This window comes from Lagenorhynchus albirostris, chromosome 17, assembly GCF_949774975.1.
Source record: "Lagenorhynchus albirostris chromosome 17, mLagAlb1.1, whole genome shotgun sequence".
Classification (NCBI taxonomy): domain Eukaryota; kingdom Metazoa; phylum Chordata; class Mammalia; order Artiodactyla; family Delphinidae; genus Lagenorhynchus; species Lagenorhynchus albirostris.
This window is the reverse complement of record NC_083111.1, coordinates 12258821-12281934: the sequence shown is the minus strand read 5'-3', so window position 1 is coordinate 12281934 and position 23114 is coordinate 12258821. Positions and strand designations below refer to the sequence as shown.

Below are 23114 nucleotides of genomic sequence, written 5' to 3'. Positions count from 1 at the left end.
AACTGGGGGATTTGCCTTAGGGAGCCCAGTGAAGGCTTCCCTTAGGAAGGTATTGCAGAGCTGACCTCTGAGAGAACAGAAGGGCTTACCAGGTAAAGAGAATAACATGTGCAAAGGCCTTGGGGCAGGTAAGAGTATGACAAAGATGAGGAAAGAGAAGCAGAGACAGTAAAGACGGAGCATAGCACAAATAGAGGCTGGTGGGCAGATGAGCTGCATAGGCCATGATAGAGAGTTTTGTCTTTATCCAAGAACAGTAGGGAGCCACTGAAGGTGTTTAAGCCAGGGGTGATGTAATTATAGATTAGCATTTTAAAAAGATCAGTGTGGATACAGTGTGGAGAATAGACTGAAAGAGGCCAGGCTGGTTAGGAAGTGAGAGATGGTGGAAACTTGAACAGGTAAAAATGAAGTGAGCCGACAGACTGGAAATCTGTTTAGGAAGTAAAGTGGACAAGACTTGATGATGAGTTGGATATAGGGAGTGTGGAATAGGGAGAGGTCAAGAATGGTTCCATAGCTTTGCCTTGAACAATGGAAAATAGGGAACTCAAGAGTCAGGTTTAGGCGAGAGAGAGATCATGAGTTTTGGTCACATAGAATCTGAGGTGTCTTTCAACTGTTCTAGAGAAAATATCAGTAAGACAATTGGTTATATGACGCCAGAGCTCAGTGGACAGAAGAATGTGGGAGTCTTCAGCATATTGGTTAAGTGCCCACTGAAACTGTCATCATGGATGAGATTGCCTAGATAGGGGAGGAGACAGTGTACGATAAAATGCTCAATGTGGCTTCCCACAAAATCTGGTTCTTCCTCTCACATACAGATGACCCTTCCTTCCTTGGTGTAATAGATGTTTTACTATTTCCATCAATCTGGCCATCCTTTTTCTGTAAAGGGTCTGCTTATAAATGGAGGAGGTGGTGGGTTACAGGAGAAAAAAGTTTTTCTAACCATGACTTTACATTCTTCTGTGGTCCATGGAAGAAAAACACTGTTTGAAAGGAATAAGTGTAGATTACAGAAAAGGACGCAAGAGAACTGATCCCTGATTGTCTGCTGCAGGGACACCTACTTCTGTCCCCAAAGGGTGCTCCACTGCTGGGGAAACATGGTGGTAAATTACAGGGAGGTTTTATTGCACTATCACTGCACAGATATTCTTTGGGCTTTTTCTTGACTAAATATTTTTATGGGCTGATTCAGGCAACAGTCCACCAGGCATAGCACTGTTTTTTTTTAACAAGATGTGTTCTCCATTCTCAAAAGCAACTTTTAGGAAGCAGCCTGTTTATATACTGGGGATTTCTAGGGCCAGAGGTTTGTTATTTGTGGGTCAAAGATTCATGCAGGATCCAGGGAGCCTGCAAGAAAAGTCATAAAGGGTGCGGTCAATAGGGTAAGTTGCTCCAAAGAATGAGACTAAGAAAGTCCGGGGAGTTCCCTGGTGCTCCAGTGGTTAAAACTCCACACTCCCAAAGCAGGGGGTGCTGGGTCGATATCTGGTCAAGGAACTAAGATCCCACATGCAGTGCGGTGTGGCCAAAAAAAAAAAAGAGTCCGAAATTGTCAATGTGTAGCTCAATGATAATGTTAGCAGTACCTGACCAAAAGCACCAGGCTGCAGGAGTGCCCAGTGACTGAGGAAGCAGAGGCAGTGACCTAGACTCTTATAACTCCAAATGTGGTCCTAGAACCAGCAGCATCAGCATCAGAAATGCAGAGTCTCAGCTTCTGCCCCAGACCTAATAAATCAAAACCTGCATTTAAACAAGATCTCTAGGTGATTTGTAAGGACATAAAAGTTTGAGAAGAACTGGTCTGGACTCAAGAAGTGTAGTGATGGTATGTAAGAGGATAAAAGTCAGAGGTGAGGGATAGACTGGAAATGGAAATGCAAGAGAAAGATGATCCCAAGAGGAGGAGGCCTGTGGAGAGGGGAAGGGATAGAGAGAACTGATTAGTTTGGGAAAAGAGGTGGGACTTTTCCTTTGTTAATAAAAATCGGAAAGAAGAATGGAAGAGGAAGTGTGAGACCAAAGGCAGATAACTGAGAAAACTCTGTGCTTGATGACTCAGTTCTCCCCAATAAAACTGGTGGCAAAACCAATCACTGAGGAGGAGAAAAAAAGGTTGTAAGTCAAATACTCCATACTTTAGAAACTCCCTTCTTTAACTCTACGGCTCTAGTTTCAATGATATTTATTTTTGATTAACATTTCTTTCCTTTTTTTTCTGTAACTCCTTTAAATAAGCATGCAGCAATGTATTAAAATATTAAATTCTTTAATAACTATAATAAAACTTGGAGTTCTACAAGTAGCTTGATGAGCCATGAACTTTTCTAGGGCCAACATTATATATCTTGCTGACACTATTAGGTCAAATATCATGGTTGCAAAAATGTATAAAAACTTGAAAGAAAAAAATTTTAATCTTTACCTATAGTTTTTATTTCTGCAAAGTTTGCTAAATCAATAAAATGATCTGAAAAGTTCATCTCACAGTCAGATATATCAGTGATTTACTTCATTGGTTTTCTGATGACCATTTATCATGAGGTAAAGCATCTTAGAATGAATGGTGGAAATCAAAAATTTGACGTGCTTGCCTCTTAAATAAACTAAATATTTGATTTATAAGACACAAATGAACAAACCACTACAGCCTGTCATGTTTTTCCAGTTTCTAATTTATTCAACCTCTGCTCAATATTGATCCTGACAAGCAGAGTAACCCAAAGATAAATTTATTCACTCCACAGTTTAGTCAGGAACAAGCCAAAAATTATAGATTTTCCCAGGCAGATGATGACAGGCAGTCAGGGGGATGACAAATGGCTGTCTTTAGATTTAGTTAGGACAGTTGGGCTAGACGTTTCCGATAAAGATTGGAGCACTCTGGTCCAATACAGGTTCATCAGCAGCCATCATTAATTGTAGAGAGAGCACTGCCAGTGCAGCAGGCTCCTATACAGGAGCTGAGGCACCAACCCTGCATGGGAAATAGAATTGGCTCTTTAGTATTTTGCAGCACTCCTCTAAGTGATAGCGTGACATGATCATTTATCATACAGAGACTGTCCAGAAAAGTGTCTGCTCCCTTTAGTAACTTATTGAAGGGCAGGAAAGTGAAAGCATTTTATTAAAGACAGGAAGGCAATGAACAACCAGAGCCTATCCAAAGAGTAATCATATTGCAGCACAGGATTAGTTTAGTCTTAAATAAACATACACTGGAAGGAGTATGTTGAGGATAATTTCTCAAGTGAGGAACAATTAACAAAAATCTACAGGATTCTTTTTATCTATATAAATTTAAAGTTCTCTTACTGCTATTATTAACTTTTGGATGATGGGCATCATATTCAACGATGTACAAAGATGCAATGCACAATTCCATCCTTAGAGTTTTTTAAACCAAGAGAAATACAGTGAAACTCTCACATAAAATAATTATGGCTGTATCAAAAGCTGTGGAACAAATGCTGTGAAGAGGGCATAATCCAGGGCCCAGGACTGAAGGATGAAGTTACAACTTCTGAAGAGAGCTTTCTTTTACGAAGTCAATTACTTGTCAGTGGATCAGAAGCTTATTCTCCCTTACAACAATTTTTGCTCTCTGCTGAACAAAATTAAGAGAAAGGGAATTAACCGAGGGGTGGCAGAGCAGGCAAAGAGGAAGAGAATTAACACATGTATTCTTTACCTGCTTTGTTCCACGCACTTTATATCCCACAACAACTAATCCTAATTATCCTTACTTTATAAATGAGGATACAGACTTGCCTAAGGTCAAATAGTAAGAAGCAATGTCAGAAAGTTTAGGATTGCCTGTATATTTTTAAAACAAGTCCTTATATTTTTCACATAAATTATTTATTTGAATACATTAGAGTCTAGCACAGAACTTAGCCCTTGACTCAATAAATATCTGATGAATAATGAAGTAGGCAGAACTCGAGCCACCATTTTATATACGAAGACATTGGTCTCAGCAAGATTAAAGTGCTCTGCAGTGGGTTCTGGACATCTGGCTGTTCTTTTAATTATTCCCCAAAAGACAGCATTTCTTCATGTAGATGCAGGCACATATCTGGATGTTCCATATTTGTTACCTCCTGGATATGAAAGTTTGGGAAGGATTTTTAATACATAGAAGGGAACTGCTGTCAAAGCTTCATAGTAAGAAAAAAAATTTTTCTAAAACCTAAAGAGTAAATGCAGTCTTATCATAAGAAAAATTTCCAAAAGTGGAAAAATGAAATATCTAAGCAACAGTAAACATGGATCAAGCAAAGAATAAGATGGAAGGTATAAATAGTTAAATTAAATGGATATACAAAGCTGAATGGTATCAAGCTTTGCAGGTGAGGAAATGCTATGGGGAATAAAAATACCAGGCAATGCATTATCAATTACTTTCAGCTTTGCAATTAAGAATATGTATGAATTAATCCATAACTTTTATTTCCCAATTTTCCCTTATACCCTATGATAAGTTTGGTCTTGGCTTGAGGAAAACAGATAAAAGAATCATAGGTGTTTGTCTGCTGCTATCCTCTGGAACTTTTACTAACTTTGAAATCCTCATACCCATATTCTAAAGAAATGCAATCCTCCTGGATGTGTACAACATCACATATACGGCAGTGCTCTGACAACCAGAAAGCTCTCCACAGAATTAGTTATTATCAGTATTTATTATTAATATTAGCAAAACATTTCCTTTAAAGTAATGTTTTTGCCCTACTGAAGGTATTTTTCCTTTTCTTATTTTTCTGCCTGTGGCCACTGAATTTTTACAAATCAATCATGGGCTATAGAGTAGAAAAAGTTTTTCCATTACTTGTTTTGAGTAATTCTTTACAGATTAAGTTTGGGGCATATATTGATATAAGAAATAAAGTATAAAGTATATTTCACTTCCATTAAATAGTAGCTAAGGGACTTCCCTGCTGGCGCAGTGGTTAAGAATCACCTGCCAATGCAGGGGACACGGGTTCGAGCCCTGGTCCAGGAGGATCCCACATGCCGTGGAGCAACAAAGCCCATGTGCCACAACTACTGAGCCTGCGATCTAGAGCCTGCGAGCCACAACTACTGAGCCCACATGCCACAACTACAAGTCCACATGCCTAGACCCTGTGCTCTGCAATAAGAGAAGCCACTGCAATGAGAAGCCCGCGCACCGCAACGAAGAGCAGCCCCTGCTCGCCGCAACTAGAGAAAGCCCGCGCACACCAACAAGACCCAACGCAGCCAAAAATAAATTAATTAATTTTTTAAAAAATAGTAGATAAAGTAAAATATACACATAAAAAATGAGGAAGGGGAGAAAGCAAGAAAAGGAATGAGAGAAAAACAAGGCATTGGAGACAGATATTGGATTGAAAAAAAATTCAAATAGGGAGAGAGAGGAGGTGAAGAGGGCAAACTGAGACAGCTGGTTCTTAAAGGCAATCAGTTTTTCTCACATTTATTTGGATTTTCAACCACAGAATAACTTAATTATTCCTTTAAATATCAATAAGCTGATTTTCTTATGAGCTATTAAAACATGCAAATGTTTATGATGTACATAAAACAAAACTGTACCTACAGTATGATGACAATTAAAAAGGAAATCCCTATGCTCAAAAAGAAAACTAGAAGGATACATAACATATTAAAAGTGATCTTTGGGTGATAAGCACACAAGTTTTTTTTTTTTCCTCCTATTTTCCCCTTTGATATTTTTTTAACAGATTTTTTAAAAAGAAAAAGCAACAATAAATATTGCTTGTAATGTCAATGGACTGCTTACTTACTACTCCATAATGGCCTTAATCTGTAAACTTCCATAAGCTCCACTAAGAACAGGGCATCTTCTGTAGCATGGATAGCCAGAGGCAAAGTGGTTTCTGAGCTGCAGGTTGGGTCCATTTAAGGGAGTGTGACAGTAGAGTTCTGTGGTCCCCAACTCAGGACCCTACTTTTTGCCTCATCTTTAGTCCTCTCTATTATTAGTATAGACTATTTTATCAAATAAACATTTATTGTAACCTAAGTACCTGGCACTGAGCTAGAACTCCATGGAAAACAGTAATTACCTTTTAAAACAGTTAACTGACATGAAAGAAATATTGATAATATGAAATACCTGTGTCTTGCTTTTTTCTTCTCTAACGATAGGATTTGGAGTGTTTACTGAACAAGTTGACGAAGCTGTGGAAAATGGATCTAAACAGAAATCCTGTTTGTCTCAAACCGAAATACAGAGATAGACTGATATTGGTGTCCAAATCACTGGGTACATGTTTATATTATATTAATATGATTTTCTTAGAGAAAGAGAGCTGGTTAACTCTTTAGTTAATTTATCAGCAAGCCTTCAGAAATATGAATATGACATCTGGATCTACAAAAATGGTCAACTTTAAATTTGATATTTTAATAAAAGCAAAAGTTAAAATTGAGAAATAAAACATGAAAAAGATCTGCTGTTCAGAAATAATTAAGACATCAGACACTCTTTCTTTAAAAAGAAAATGTGGCTGTTACCAACAAAAATGGTTAGTCATAAATGTGTAGAACGTGCTGGCCGTTTGCCAAATTTTCACTGGCACAAATCCTCTGAAGATCCGGAGACTCTTGGTTCCGTAGATAAAATTGATCAAGGTTTTCATTGCTTGACACTTGCCAAATGGCACCTTAAGAACATACAGGAGTTCCTTTCATTTGAAAGGGGAGAAGGTGGGGAGTCCCTTTATGAGATCCGTACAAATAATAACATTCCTGAATCCGCACTATATAAGGGGAAATGGACCAATGCTCTTCAATAGGTACCAAGTTATACAGTATCAGAGAGATAATCACTGCCCTCTCACAGAGGAGATTTGTGAGAGTGTTTCTATGACATGCTGTACTTGAGTATAAAAACTAACGTATGGCAAAACCACTTCAAAGCTCATAGCTATAGTAAACCTTGGTTAATCATAATGCTAGTACAGTGGTTCTCTTGGGGGAAAGAGGGGATGACAGAAGGTATATCAGAAACATCCAAGACGATTTTTCAAAACACATATGTGAGAGTCACACCTTACCTACCCTCTACCCCACCAGCCAAGAGTAGGAAACAGAGAATACACAGGAATAACAGTCATGTATATTTTTAAAGGTAAATTACTCGTATATTTGTACTTGGAACACTATCAGTCATTAAAAATTGTGTTTAAAGAAAGACGTGGTAAAATGCTCACAATACAATATTAAAAAGTAAAATGTGATACTGTATAAATAGAGAATTCCATTTTTATATAATACACACATATACACACAATACACACCTAGAAAACAAAACAATGCTAAGAAATATACTAAAGTGTTATCCGTGGTTGTCAGTGATTATTTCTGGTTGTAGAATACAGGCAATGTTTTGTTTTCTCCATTTCTTTGAATTTTCCAAATCTTACAACACACAAACTTATTTAATATGCTCAATTTTCAAAACTTTTTAAAGAAACAAAATGTAAAGATAACTGAAATCTCACTTCATAGAACGAAGAGGCCAGCTATGCGATTATTCCTATTATATCCTATATCTTAGGATATAATAAGCATTATTAATGTATGTATTTTTAAAATACCATGTTACATATATAAAACTTCTTAATGAAATTAACATAAAATATATTTTACTTTTTCCTATGAATAATCATAGAATTATTTAAATGAATAGATAATATTTAATTTTTGTTGAATATGACGTTTTTGTTTTTTAAAATACTTTATGATCCAAGAAGGGTGACCATGCATCAAATTGTTTATAATGATTACCTTTGCTAGTGATGGGAAGGAGAGATATGGATAGCAATTACAGAGCCTTTTTATGTTTTTTCCATCATGTTTCAGTTGTTTATAATATGCATATATTCTTTTTGAAATCAGAAAAAATAATTAAAAATAAATAAAAGCTCAACAAAAACAGAAGCTGTGTAAATAAGGTATTTTAAAAATAAATTTATTTCAGCCTATCGTGTAGCTGTTCATGTGTCCTAAACCAGAGGTATATATATTGTATGTGTATACATAATATTTATATATTGTATTTATAATGTTCATGCTGTATTGATACATAACATTTATAGCATTTATATACTACATTTTTTAACATACATATTTTCTCTAGAATTCCTTGATGGAAAAGAAATTAAAAATATGGAAAGACAATTCCTAATGAATTGGAAAGCATCCAAAGATGCCAAGAAAATCAGCAAAAAAAGGAACAGTAAGAACGAGGATATAAGTAACTCACACATAAGTAAGTAGACTGTCATTCATTAGTTAATCACTTCTACTAGCAAAGAGAATATTCTACTCAACAAAAAAAATACCAGAAATAAGGGGGATTTGTGGGTACATGCATGTGTGTATAAGTGCTCCAAGGCACATAACTATAGAACGGAATGGAGAATATTTGTAATTTTTGAATTCTGAAATTGTGTGTTTTAAGATTTTGTGTTCACATTAATATTAGAATCCTTGTTACAAAATTAAAAATTAAGCTTTGCATTATCAAAAAGTCTTAAAAACAATGTTGTTATGAACTAGCACTGAAAAAATAAGAAAAAGAGTGTGTTTATTTAAAAGTAGATAAATTTTTATATAAACTATTTCTATTTAAGGTAAAGCAAATGGAACAAATATGGTGAAATGTACCCAATGTTAATTCTAGTTTGTTAGATTTTTAGATCACAGTTGTAGCTATTACTATTTATCACTGATTCAATAAATAAAATATAAATATATAAACAAACAAAAAAATAATGGGGGTTTGTTTAGATTTTTTATGGGCTTTTTTTAACTTGTTTACAATTCCTAGGAAATTTTTCCTATAATGTTTATATATGAAAATGGTAGTTACCATATATGAAAAAAGCTATGTTTAGTTCATATTGAGTATAACTATGTCAGCTATATAAACAGAGAGCCATGAGGGTGGGGAAAAGTGTATAATTTTATATCTGGCAAAAGTGCATGACACTAGTTATATAAATGGTGAAACAACAATCAGCTATGTAACGTGTGAAACAATTCACAAGTATATTTGTTTAGCAAAAGTGCAAAAATCACATTTTTCATCAGGATAAAAAATAAAAATGTATCACAACCACATATGTTCCCTATACTCTGTGGCTTATCCTCTTTCTTAAGTACACACCCCAACATTTGAATATTTTGATTATAATATGTCTAAGGTTGTGTTACAAGGACACACCAACCTCCCCTGCCTAACTAATGAAACTAAATGTAGCTAAGTATGATGTGTAACAATCATCTTTAGCATACTGGGGAGTATCCTAGAATTCACTCTTCACAGATTCTATAGTCCACAAGGCTGAAATGAGGCCCTTGCTCTGTTCCGTGACAGTGTTTGAACACTAATGGTCTTCTAATTCCACAGCTAACAGGGGATGGAGACACAGAAAGAGGTGAGACCAGGGGAACAGGGAAACGGAAACCAAAACAGTGTAGTGAGGCTTTATGCATAGATAGCATATCCTAGGAGCTCTATCACTCTAGGACTAGGAGGTTGAGGTGAAGAGAAGCAGAGATGGAAAGCTCTGATGATTTTGCCATATTGTATCCCCTGAATATGAATTGTTAACATTATTTCAAAGAATTGGACTTTTTAAGCTGACAACATTCACATGAGTGATGATATTGTGTTGGCAATATGAACTTCTCAACATCTAAAACCTATAAAATGGACAGGAGGCATTTCTCCTCCTCTGCTTATACCTGGCTGGCTGTGAAGAGCAAAACTAGACTCAGGATAAGGACTTGCATATTTTCAGTATTACCCCAAAGATGCCAAAGTACCACCAAAGCAATGTTGAGAAAGAACAAAGCCAAAGGGATCACACTCCCTGATTTCAAACTACAGTTGACCCTTGAATAGTGAGGAGGTTAGGGGTGCCGACCCTCCCCAAAGTCAAAAATCTGCATGTAACTTTACAGTCAGCCCTCCATATCCTTCGTTCCGCATCCAAGGATTCAACCAACCTCAGATCGTGTAATACTGTAGTATATACTATAGAAAAAACTCCACATAAAAGTGGACTTGAGGAGTTCAAACCTGTGTCATTCAAGGGTATACTACTGTATACTACAAAGCTACAGTAACCAAAACAGTATGGTACTGGCACAAAAATAGACAGATCAATGGAACAGAATAGAGAGACCAGAAATAAACCAACGCCTATATAGCCAATTAATCTACAACAAAGGAGGCAAGAATATGCAATGGGGAAAAGACAACCTCTTCATTAAATGGTGTGAGGAAGACTAGACAGCTACATGCAAAAGAATCAAACTGGACCAGTTTCTCACACCATATACAAAAATAAACTCAAAATGGATTAAAGGCTTAAACGTAAGAGCTAAAACCATAAAACTCCTAGAAGAAAACATAGGCAGTGAGCTCTTTGACACTGGTCTTAGCAATATTTTTTTGGATCTGTCTCCTCAGGCAAGGGAAACAAAAGCAAAAACAAACAAATAGGATTACATCAAACTCAAAAGCTTTTGCATAGCGAAGGAGACTACCAACATAGTGAAAAGACAGCCTACTGAATGGGAGAAGAAAATTGCAAATGATAGGACTGATAAGGGGTTAATATCCAAAATACACAAAGAACTCATACAGCTCAGTATCAGAAAAACAAATAACCCAATTAAAAAATGGGCAGAGGACCTGAATAGACATTTTTCCAAAGAAGACATACAGATGGTCAAGAGACACATGAAAAGATGCTCAACATCACTAATCATCAGGGTAATGCAAATCAAAACCACAATGAGATACCACCTTACACCTATCAGAATGGCAATTATCAAAAAGACAACAAATAACAAGTGTTGGCAAGGATGTGGAGAAAAGGGAACCCTGGTGCACTGCTGGTGCAATTGCAAATTGGTGCAGCCATCATGGTAAACAGTACAGAAGTTCCTCAAAAAATTAAAAATAGAACTGTCATATGATCTAGCAATTTCACTTCTGGGTATCTACCCAAAGGAAACAAAAACATTAATTCAAAAAGATATACACACACCAATGTCCACTGCAGCATTATTTACAATAACCAAGATATGGAAGCAACCTAAGTATCCTTCAATAGAGGAACAGATAGAGAAGATTTGTGATATATACAATGGAATATTACTCAGCCATTAAAAATAAAAATAAAATATTACCATTTGTGACAACATGGATGGATATAGAGGGTATTATGCTAAGTAAAATAAGTCAGAAAGAGAAAGACCAACACTGAATGATCTCACTTATATGTGGAATTGAAAAAACGAAACAAAGAAAACAAAACAAAAACAGACTCATAGAAACAGAGAAGCAGTGGTTGCCGGGGAAGCGGGATGAAAAAGGTGAAGGGGATTAAGAGGTAAACCTCCAGTTATAAAATGAATAAGCCACAGGGACGTAATATACAACACAAAGAATATGGTCAACAATATTATAATAACTTTGCACGAGGACATATGGTTACTAGGCTTATGGTGGTCATCATTTCACAATGATACAAATGTCAAATCACTACATGGTACTCCTGAAGCTAGCAAGATATTGTACATCAACTATATTTCAATAAATAAATAAAGTGATTTCAGGCACACCTTGTTTTATTGTGCTTTACTTTATTGTGCTTCACAGATAATGCATTTTATACAAATTGAAGGTTTGTGGCAACACTTTGTCAAGCAAGTTAATTGGCGCCATTTTCCCAACAGCATTTCCAATAGACATCTCTCCAAAGAAGACCTACAAATGGCCAACAGGTATATTTTTTAAATGCTCAATGTCACTAATCAACAGGGAAAGTCAAATCAAAAACACAATGATGGGACTTCCCTGGTGGTCCAGTGGCTAAGACTCTGTACTCCCAATGCAGGGGGCCTGGGTTCAATCCCTGGTCAGGGAACTAGATCCCACGTGCCACAACTAAGAGTTCACATGCTGCAACTAAAAAAAAATCCTGCATGCCGCAACTAAAAATCCTGCACGCCACAACGAAGATCAAAGATCCCGCATGCCGCAACTAAGACGCAGCAAAGCCAAATAAATAAATAAATATTAAAAAAAAACACACAATGAGATACTTCCTTATACCTGTCAGGATGGCTATTATCAAATGACAAAAAAAAAAATGTTGGTGAGGACATGGATAAAATTGGAACCCTTGCACACTGTCGGTGGGAATGCAAAATGGTGCAACCAATGTGAAAAACAGTATGGCAGTGCCTCAGTATTTTAAAATAGAATAACCGTATGATCCAGCAATCCCACTTCTGACTATTTATCCAAAAGAACTGAAATCAGGATCTTGAAGACATGTTAACCCTCCTATGTTCACTGCAGTACTATTCACAATAACCAAGATGTAGAAACCTAAATGTCCACTGACAGATGAGTGGATAAAGAAAATAAGGTATATACAAACAATGGAATACTATTCAGCCTTAAAAAAGGGAAATTCTGTAATATGAAACAATGTGGATGAATCTTGAGGACATTATGCTGAATGAAATAAGCCAGTCACAGAAGGACAAATATTGCATAATTCCACATTTATGAGGTATCTAAAATAGTCTAATTCATAGAATCAAAGAGTGGAATGGTGGCTGCCCAGGGCTACGGGTGGTGGGAGAAATGGGGAGTTACTAATCAACAGGCATAAAGTTTCAGTCAAGCAAGATGAATAAACTCTAGAGGTCTGCTGTACAAAGTTGCACCTAGAGTCAACAATAATGTATTTATTGTACACTTAAAAAATAAACAGGGTAGATTTCATGTTAAGTGTTTCTACCACAATTTTTTTTAAAAGCCATACAGAATGTTATATAGTACAGAAGCATCATTTCATACCTTGTTGTAGTTGCTATCATGATAATCATTAATAATTTAAAATGGAAAGCACTCCAGTCTAGGAAGCCAAGAAGAGGGGGCAAGGGAAGAAAAGAGAGCTAATATTTATTGTGCCAAACATTTCAGATATTTATGCGCACTACTGCTTTAATCATTTTAACTTGTGGGAAAGATAATTATTATATCCATTTTGCAGCTGAGAAAGCTGAGTTTTAGAAAGATGAAATAACTTGTCTAAGGTCACAAAGATAGCAGGGAGACAGTGATTAATCAGTTATCTGACTTCATCAAACAGCTTTGGCTTCTAGTGACCACTCTACTGATGACTGGCTGAATCATGCTTGGACCCAAGGATAATAATGTCTGCTCTACGTAGAAATTCACTTCAGTTTAGTGGGAATTTAGAAAAATCTGCAAATGTGTAAATATGTGATATGTAAACATATAATTTTTATAAACAAAAAAGGAACTAGGGAGAAAAATGAGACTATATTATGAAAGAACTTTGAAATTTTAAAAGTATTCAAATAGGGGCTTCCCTGGTGGCGCAGTGGTTGAGAGTCCACCTGCCGATGCAGGGGATACGGGTTCGTGCCCCGGTCTGGGAAGATCCCACATGCCGCGGAGTGGCTAGGCCTGTGAGCCATGGCCGCTGAGCCTGCGCGTCTGGAGCCTGTGCTCCGCAACGGGAGAGGCCACAACAATAAGAGTCCCGCGTACAGCTAAAAAAAAAAAAAAAAAAAAAAGTATTCAAATAGATTATATGATTTACTATATTGAAAAATAGACTGTAAGGTCAATTAAATTAAAATTAAACTGAAATTGAAAGCTGACTAGCTGTAATAGAAATTATGTGAGTTTTCCTCAGGAGTACTCAGTTATTCTCTCTTGGCCATCTATAGATGTCCTTCTTCCTCACCACCTACACACATTTGCCAACCCCATCCAAACAAATGGTACAGTTCTGAGCTTCCCAGGCTTACAACCTGTGATATCCCTGGATACACGTATTTAACACACAATAACTCTGTCCTTAGGTATGTGGCCAATAGCTTACACTATAGTCTTTATGTAAAGTGTCTGTTATTGCCATTCAGGAGAAATGGAAAGAATGACTTAAAGTCTAGAAGATATACTGTGTATATTTTTAAATCTACAATATACCTTCAGGTCTTTAGAAGAGCTAAGACGAACCATTTAAAGATACCTCTGTACAACCAAATACATTATAAGTGAACAGGAATTCTTAGGAAGATAGTCATCTTTGTATTTCCTGACTACATATTTTTGGTAGCCCTATAAATTTGGAGCTCTATATGGTAAAATTACCTCAGACTTCAAGGATGTTACAATAAAACAATCTTGTCTTAAATATAGTCACACAACTATATAGCTCAAAATTAGAAGCAAAGTCAAACACTTTAACAAAATTCAAAATATCTGAATGCCCTTCAGCATTTTTTTTTTTGGTTGAACTGGTTTTGTTTTATTCAGCATTTATTTTTGTAGTGCTTTGATGGAAATATTCATTTAGTCATTTAATAAACATTTGTTGAGCATCTTAGATGTGCCCAAGACTATGCTAGGCCCTGGGAATTAGAGGCAAATAAGGCAGTCTCCACTTGAAAGGAAATCATTGCTGGAAAGGAAGGAGGATCTTTAAACAGGGAAATGATGTGGAATGTTAAGTTTGGAAATAAAGGTATGAACATATTACAAAAACTATAATTGACTAATCTACTCCCTAGAGGTTAAACACACTGAAAAAATAAACTCATAACAGCAAAATGCAAGGGCAGTTAATATTTATATTAATGTTGGTATACCCATTTTGTCTCTGAGAGTTGACCATAAATTTTGCTGTGTAGGTTCTCATGTATGAAAGTCTGTGATATTTTTATCTTGGATATTAATTTTTTATTAGTTTTGCTGTGGATCTATATAACCTCATCGAATTCCATTTCATAAAACGTAATTTTAGATAGTCTAATGCTTTTCTATGCCATGTTTGCAATTTAGTTATTAGTTTCATAGCAGAATGCTTTTAATTCTTTGTATGTTACAGGTAACTTTGAAACAATGTATCACATAGTTCCTGTTTATTACCCACAGATGGGTAAGCCAAAATTAGTTTTTTTCTCTGATACACAAAGATGCCTTGCAAATGGAAATGCATCTCCAGAAAGCTCCCAAGAAGATAACCCTAAAATTATTGAAGACATGGGGTAGGTTCTTTCAAATATTTTTGTGTGTGATTTATCTTTTGGGGGGAGGATGGGACACCCTCACTGTCAACAGCACAGAGGAAGAGAGCCCCTCCGTCTGTCTCCTCGTTCTCTGTTCTCAATTCTTCTTGACCAAGCACCAAAAAAAAAGAGTTTATTGTTCATCGGCCCAAACAGTCATAAAGTTGCAGTGGAAGGGTTGATTCAGGAAGAGCTGGGAGTCACAGACTAGATACACCTACTGAGGTAGGGCAGGTGACTCAGGAAAGTCCCAGAAGCAGCATGTAAAGATGTCTGAATGAGCAGGGATCATATCAAAGGAGCCCAAGGCCCAGATGGTAATGGGTGGTCCATTAGTGAGTAGATGGCTACAGCAGGGCATCTGGTGGCAGAAAGGAGGAGAAGCCAGAGCACTGCAGAGATAGGCTACTTTCACCACTTCTCCAAACCAAAGGTTCTTAATCTGGTGTCCCTGAAGGATACATTAGAAGTTTCATTAGATTCTCAAAGAGATTTATGATCCAAAAAATAGTTTAAGAATCACTATTCTAAACCTTGAGTAGATACATAATTTAGCTCATTATGAATCAGCTCTGAGTCTCCTAATGAGAAGAAAATTGCTTTTTTAATCTTTAAAAAAGATGTTATTTCTCTGATGTAAAGATAAATCATACCAGAAAATAACTTCCTTTATTCATAAAACTAACAGCCACCTGCTATATGCCAGACAATACTCAATATAATAAAAACTCAAATGAGATAGTCCTGATCTCAAAGATCTTGCAACAAGTTAGTGTGAGAGTCAAATGTGATACCGCTACTATATACTGTGATAAATGCTATGGGCGTTATAAACCAGATCCTCATACATCCTGCAAATTATCCATTCAACTTTTCTTCATTTATAGTCAATACAATGATTGCTCTATTGATCTTTCCAATCATACCATAGTAGTCACTACAATATAATAAAGGGCAATAGTGTATTTCATTGAGAAAACAATCAGAGCCAGTGGATGTACTCTGGAATAGATTTCCTTTTTCCAGAACTGCCTGATGAAGATCACGTGGGTTTGTCACGAGACCCTCTCTGCAGGGTCCAGTCAAGGGATGGTGATTTAGCATTCCTTAATGGAGCCCTCCTGAAGAAGACCCATGAACAACAGTGCTGCACTACCCTACCCCCATTCCCTGAAGAGTGGCTTAGGCTTGCCAGGAGAGGCTTAAGGGAGAGAGAGTCCTATGAGTCTGGAAAACGCTTTATCTGGGGAGAGGCGATAGGATATATAAGGAGTCCTAGTTTTGGTCTTGCCTCCTCTCCATTCACACACATAAAAAACAGAGGCTGTCTGAGAATTTGCCTTACTGATTATGTCCATTATCACTGCCATCAAAACCATAGCCAGTTTGTTCATAGCACCCCAACAGTTTCTTTTTTTTTTTTTTTGCGGTATGCGGGCCTCTCACTGTTGCGGCCTCTCCCGTTGCGGAGCACAGGCTCCGGACGCGCAGGCTCAGCGGCCATGGCTCACGGGCCCAGCCACTCCGCGGCATGTCGGATCTTCCCGGACCGGGGCACGAACCCGTGTCCCCTGCATCGGCAGGCGGACTCTCAACCACTGCGCCACCAGGGAAACCCTAGTTTCTTAAAGATTTACATAACTCACGTCAATTCCACAACAGCGTTCTTGAGTCTTGTTTCTTTGCCAAGCATTTTGAAAGGTCTTGCTAGTATATCATCAAGGTGGAAAAGAAAATAATAAAAATGAACAGAGCCTCAGAAAACAATATTGGTAAATCTGTACATTGCCACACACACTGTTAGATCAGTTGCGAGCTATGGCACATACCACATATTCTATAGCCCCAAGCAAAACTCTAGTCACTTGGACTGCACTGACAAATCACTATATGCTCATTTTCCTAACTAGGAACACTAAACACAGAGCTAAATGCATTTTTAACTGCTAAGTACTGCTAAGATAGGCTACCCTAAAGAAACCAGCAGAATAGAGGGGTTCCTGTGAGAATAATATAAAGAATGCCCTGCTTCTGCCACTATCAGTGAAGTTTATTATGTTCAATCCTGATTGCTAAGTTTTATAATGCGAAAAAGTATTACATAAACATTTTCTTTTAAATATTTTTTATTTCCTCATGTAACATTTTCATTGAGGACATGCCAAAATATTGTTTTGGTATCACAAATGATCTAAATCTTATTAAATGGGAATATCAGTTCTACCTCTCTTTAATAAAAGATGACCAAATATATTACGGAATTTCATTAAGCTCTTGATAATAGATTGTTAGGGTACGCCTATTGCTAACATTTTACTAATTTAGTGTAAGGCTAAGAGACAATGAGGATAAAATTAGAAGGTTAGTAAAGTATTAAAAACAAAATATGCGGCCCAAATGTAAAGAACAGATTTTTAGTTTCTAAAAATGTTGATTAAACCAATTCCTTCCCTTAATTACTTGAAGGAGGATAATGAGCTGGCATCAGCAGAAGAGTCCCCTACAGTCTATATTTAAGATTCGAGGTGGGGAGCCTGTTCAGAGGTGGAAAGGAGCTTAGAGGCTTCTTCCAAAACGCTAAAAGTATGTGCCCCACACTCCTTTACGGTTTACACACTGAAAGCTGTGCCTGTATCCTATGTGGAACACAGTGAAGCAAAATCTGTCCAATGACAGGGGAATGTTTTCCACCTCCTTTATAAATGCATGCAGTCTGTGCTCATGTATATTTACACAAGCCTGCTTTCCCTACAGGGAGGAAAAAGTCAGACTCATTGACGTTGCTTTTGACCCTCAAACTGAACTTGATACTATCAACGTACACTTTAATTAAAGATTAGTTCAACACTATTTTTTATTTAAAGGCTGATTCTGAACAAATGCCTTCACTGTTCAATTAAAAATAACATATGTATTAAACAAAAAATGTGCACATATTGCTTCTTTCTATGTTTGTCACAGTAAATACTTCTGACAGATGTTTCCTCTCTTTTCAAACATGCTAGGAGGTACTTGAGCCTTAGTAATTTAAAAATAGACATTAAATGCAGTTATATATTGTAAATAAGATCCACTGAGAATACAGCACTGTACAACGAAAAAAGAAAACTGTTACTTGATTAACTATCTTTCAAGCCTAAGCGATGTCAATAGAGTCAATCCATCTCTTTTCTTAATGTAAAAATAATAACTTTCTATATGGGTTAGAATGTCCTTAGCTTCAGATACCTTTAAGGAATGTGAATCCCTGGGACCCATAATTCATAGGAAATGTTCACTGTATGTTATTTAACTATTTATAAAATACCTACTACCTTTAGTTAGAATATGGAAGCATTACGTTTCTTTGAGTTAAAAAATGACCTTTAAAAACAGTACAAATAATTTGTTTTTACCACTGTTAAGGTTATGTTTGAACAGTTGTAACAATAGATCTCCTATGTGCTTCAAGAAGAATTTTTTAAAACTTAGATAAGACTTTTAGTCATGAAAACTCTGGAATGATCTTATATAAACTCATCTGCAAAGCTCTAAATGTCTTCAGTTTTGCTGTATTCAACCTAACCTCTAATTAACTTTTATATGCAAAATAAATTTATGTATCAGTAACGTAGATATAACATTAAGATTCTGGTTTGCAGTTCTCAAAGAACCCTTTGAAATTAGGACAACCCCCACCTCCCTCAAAAAAAAGCAACAGTGGTGAGAGACATAGTGTTTCTTTACAACAGTGTAAGCTCACTTTTGTGACTTCTAGTCTCAACTCTGTCAATGGCTTACTCTGTGAACAAGAGTTATGTAAGATCTAAGTTATAAAAATTGTATTAGTTATTTTCCATTTTCAAATGTCTACTTTGAAAGCTTAGTCTTCATTACCCAAACAAATTATAAAACACAATAGGACCCTTTGAGATAAGAATACTATCAGCCCCATTTTATACATGGGGAAAATGAGTGTTGCAGAAGCCCAGTCAGAGGGGCCCAAAGTCACAGGATTGCCGTGAGGCAGAGCTGGGACTTGTATCCAGGGTCATTGACTGCAAAAGCCAAGCTCTTAACCACACTGCAAGGGGGTCTCAAAAACACCCTCAAGTACAGGCAGATAAAGTAAGGGAAGCAGGTGAGAATGTGACTGAGGTAAACTGGAGAGCACATGTCCAACTAAAGGCAGCTGCAGCCTGCAGCTACTCAGCTCCAAAACAGTATAGCCAGGCAGACATGTTGAAGGTGAGAAATGAGACTAGCTAGCAAGCAAGATATCTAGATTGTGAAATCATCTGATTTTTTAAATGTTTTAAATATTGGATCAAGTTTTTTTCTTTAAAAATGTCCATTAAAGTGAATAAGAAGAAATAAATCAAGTAATGCTAGCAAGGATGTGGAGCAACTGGAACTCTCACACACTACTGGTGGGAATGCAAAAAATATTTCAGCCAATTTGGAAAATAGTTTGACATATTCTCACAAAGTTAAACACACACCACATTCAGCAGTCCCACTCCTAGGTATTTCCCCAGGTGGAATGAAAACCTATACTCACACAAAAATCTGAGCCCTAATGTTTTCAGTGGCTTACTTATAATCACCGAAAATTGGAAACAACCCAAAGGTCTCTCAACTAGGGAATGGATAAACAAACTGTGGTACATCCATCCAATGGAATACTACTACTCAGTATTAAAAAGGAATGAACTAGCAATACATGACACAACATGGATGGACCTCAAAAGCATTATGCTAATCAAAAGAAGCCAGACTTAAGGGAGATCAGCTCGGCGCTTTGTGACCACCTAGAGGGGTGGGATAGGGAGGGTGGGAGGGAGACGCAGAGGGAGAGGATATGGGGATATATGTATACGTATAGCTGATTCACTTTGTTATACAGGAGCAACTAACACAACAGTATAAAGCAATTATACTCCAATAAAGATGTTAAAAAAATAAAATATAATAAAATAAAGAAGACAGACTTAAAAGGCTACACACTGTATGATTCCATGACATTCTGGCAAAGGCAAAACTATAGAGAGAAAATATCGGTAGTTGCTGAGGACCTCGGGTTGACTACAAAGGGTCAACACAAGGGAATTTTGGGGGGGTGATGAAATGTTGCATATCTTTATTGTGGTAGCAGTTACATGACTGTTAGTGTTTTTCAAAACTGCTGAACTATACACTCAAAAGAGTGAATTTAAGTCTGTAAATTATACCTTAATTAAACAATGAGGGAAGTAGTTGACAGGTGAAAAAAAGCACCAACTCTATAAAACCCATTGATATAGATATATAACAAAACAATATATTTTCTTCACTGGTATGTGTGATTATTTTACAATATAAAGATAAGATGCCAAACTATTTGACACATTTAGAAAAAAGATAAGTATGATTTTAAGACCTACATCACGCTCAGTGAAATAAAATCTACAGCACTCTAAAACCAGATTAGACAAGAACTCCAAAGAAAGACATACTATAAAAATAGTATTTGGATTGGTCATAGGGAGTCAAGTTATTGAGATAGCAGATACAAAAAAAATGTTTTGCAAATAATGAAACACCCTACAAATAGTAAATAGAATAGTATGGTAAAAAGCACAAGTGCTAGGGTCAATCTGCCTGGCTTGACTCCTGTCTCTGCCACTTACTATCTATATGACCTTGGACAAGTTACTTCAACCCTCTGAGCTTTATTTTTCTTGACTGTAAATGTAAAGTCCTCAAAGGGTTTTTGTAAAGACAAAATGAGAAAGTGCTTTTTGTAAAGCACTTAGCACTTAAGAAGTGCTAAATAAGGTACCTGTTACTAATTTATGTAATGTGGAAAATTTGAAGATTTTCATCTTCCATTTTGAATTTAATTGCAAATACTGGTTTCTTGCAGGAATTAGGACTACTCTAGAGTCATCAGAGGATTCGGAGATGCTGCTTAGAGTGGCAGCAGATAGGACAAGGGGGGTGGCCTGCAGTGGCTGGTCTTGTTACATCAGTCCTTTCTTTGGAACTTGACTGTTGGGCAACTCAGCAGGCAACTGGCCAGGCATTGTTAGCAGTGAAGTGCCTCTGCTGTGCCTGCACCTCCACCCCACCTCCTAAAGCAGCAGGAGACTCTAGCAGGCTAGGCTAGGGTGAGGTGTGTGAGGTGCCAGGGTGCAAAACATAAGGAGCCCTGAGCACCTAATTTGCCTACCCTAGTCGGCCCACCTTCCCTCCAGTATTCTTATTTCCACATCGCTCCCAACTCACAGATTTTCCACATTCTTCCCTTCCTCAGGAGGAAAAAATCTTTGTTTCTGCTTCCTTTCAAGCCTGAGAAGATGCACAGTTTAGTAACTAATCGTTAGCCCTCACTATTGTTATTGTGTCCTAGATTATATATGTTTGCTACCTGTTGTGGATAACTTTCATTTTTGAAATAATTTAAACGCTGTTTTGTTTTGTTTTTTCTCTGTCAATACAGGAATCTCTTTTTGAAGGAATCTGAAAGCTTGCTGACAAAAAATGATGTATGTGAACCTCACCTTCTTCATAACTCAAAAGTAAAAGAAAATGTGTTTGTAAAACACCAGTAAATTCAGCCTTAAGCGATCTGAAACGTGTGACTCTTTACCTTTATAGTATTACTAGGCAACATCATCCTTTGTGGTTTGTAGCTTTATGGCATCTCATTATATAAGAAGAACCTTTTGAGTTCTTGTTTGATTTGCTTCTTTATAGAATCCGAAACAGTGCTTTCCAACTGCTTTATTCCTCATTACATACAATTTACAGGGGAAATAAAGGTGTGCTTTCTCATTCACCAAAAGAAAGTAATCCTTTTTTGAACCAATAGTATTTTGGTGTGCTTCTTTCTAAAGTGTAAATCGAACTACAGTTACTGAATGGGAATTGAGATGAAAACCTGAGGATTCTTTTGATTCACTAGTATACTTAAAGTGTGTGGAATTCTACACTCAAATACAATAAGCGCCACCATTACCATGCACTAGTCTGTAGCTCCAATTTTAAAATCTATGGTAAAGGATGAAATTATGTCAGGTATACAAGAGCGGTTTCATTAATGCTATTTTAAATTCGATATTCAGTCTTGACCGCAAAGAAGGTGTTTTAACGTCCTACTCTTCCCCACGCAGGCACTGTTTTCAAGGATGGACTAATCACGTCGCTGGGAAATACGGGGCGTCCGCTCAGACTTCACCTCTGAAGGCGATGGGTCCAAACGGGCGGAAGCCACAGAGGGTCGGGGGGCGTCCAGGGCCCAGGCTTCCTGGGCGGCTGGGAACGGGCCTCGCGGGGCAGCGCCCCCTTTTCTCAAGGAGGCCGGAGAGAGCCCCTCCCCGCACGGCCGCCGGCCCCGCTCCCCGGGGGGGCCACGAGGGCTAAACACTTCAGGCGAGTTCCCCGCAGGGAAACTCCAAATCCGTCCAAATAGAGAAACAAAGCGGGGGCCCCTGGGGGACGGGTGAGGCGCCGGAACTTCGGGGAGAAGCGACCGCGACTGGGGGAACTTCCTAAGGTACCACAGACAGTGGGCGCGCTCGAACTAAGTGCAGTTTATCTCTGGGCGGCTCAGTAAACTGGTCACGGAATCCCGAGGGTGGAGGGACTACGCTTTAAGCAGTTAGGGCAGCGGGAGACATTTACCTTGTGGTAGAGTGAAAGGTGAGCGCCTCGAGGCGGCACACTCCACAGTTCCTCACAGAAAGTTACGTCACGCTCAACAAAACGGCCGCGTTCCCGCCTCGGCTCGGCGCCGGCCTGGAAGGTGCCGGAGCTCAGACTGGGCCCAAGGCGGAAGGGCGGCAGCGAGGCCAGCTAAGTTGCGAGGCCGCGCTGGGGTCCTACAGCCCAGACCGCGGCTCTGGCCCAGCCGGCCGCCAACCCCGCGGGCGCTGGACGTGCGGCTCTCGGAGTCCCGCCCCGGAGAGAACCTGGACGCGGAGGGG

The 23114-nt window shown here is 37.8% G+C and overlaps 1 protein-coding gene and 1 long non-coding RNA gene across 2 annotated transcripts in view; one reads left to right on the top strand and one right to left on the bottom strand.

Moving 5' to 3' along the window:
* The window catches only part of PPP1R42 (protein phosphatase 1 regulatory subunit 42), a 37336-nt gene extending 15596 nt beyond the window's left edge, over positions 1-21740 (top strand). Inside the window, exons 5-8 of the mRNA XM_060127852.1 lie at positions 6175-6292; positions 8171-8302; positions 14988-15147; positions 21629-21740. Coding sequence (XP_059983835.1) covers positions 6175-6292; positions 8171-8302; positions 14988-15147; positions 21629-21740 — 522 coding nt within the window. The remainder of the gene's footprint in view (positions 1-6174; positions 6293-8170; positions 8303-14987; positions 15148-21628) is intronic.
* LOC132508041 (uncharacterized) lies at positions 14374-23080 on the bottom strand. Its single transcript, XR_009536394.1, has 3 exons — positions 22813-23080; positions 16815-16875; positions 14374-15529 (listed from the first exon to the last, which is right to left on the bottom strand). It is a non-coding gene; the product is annotated as an uncharacterized LOC132508041 (long non-coding RNA).
* Between the last annotated feature and the right edge of the window lie 34 nt (positions 23081-23114).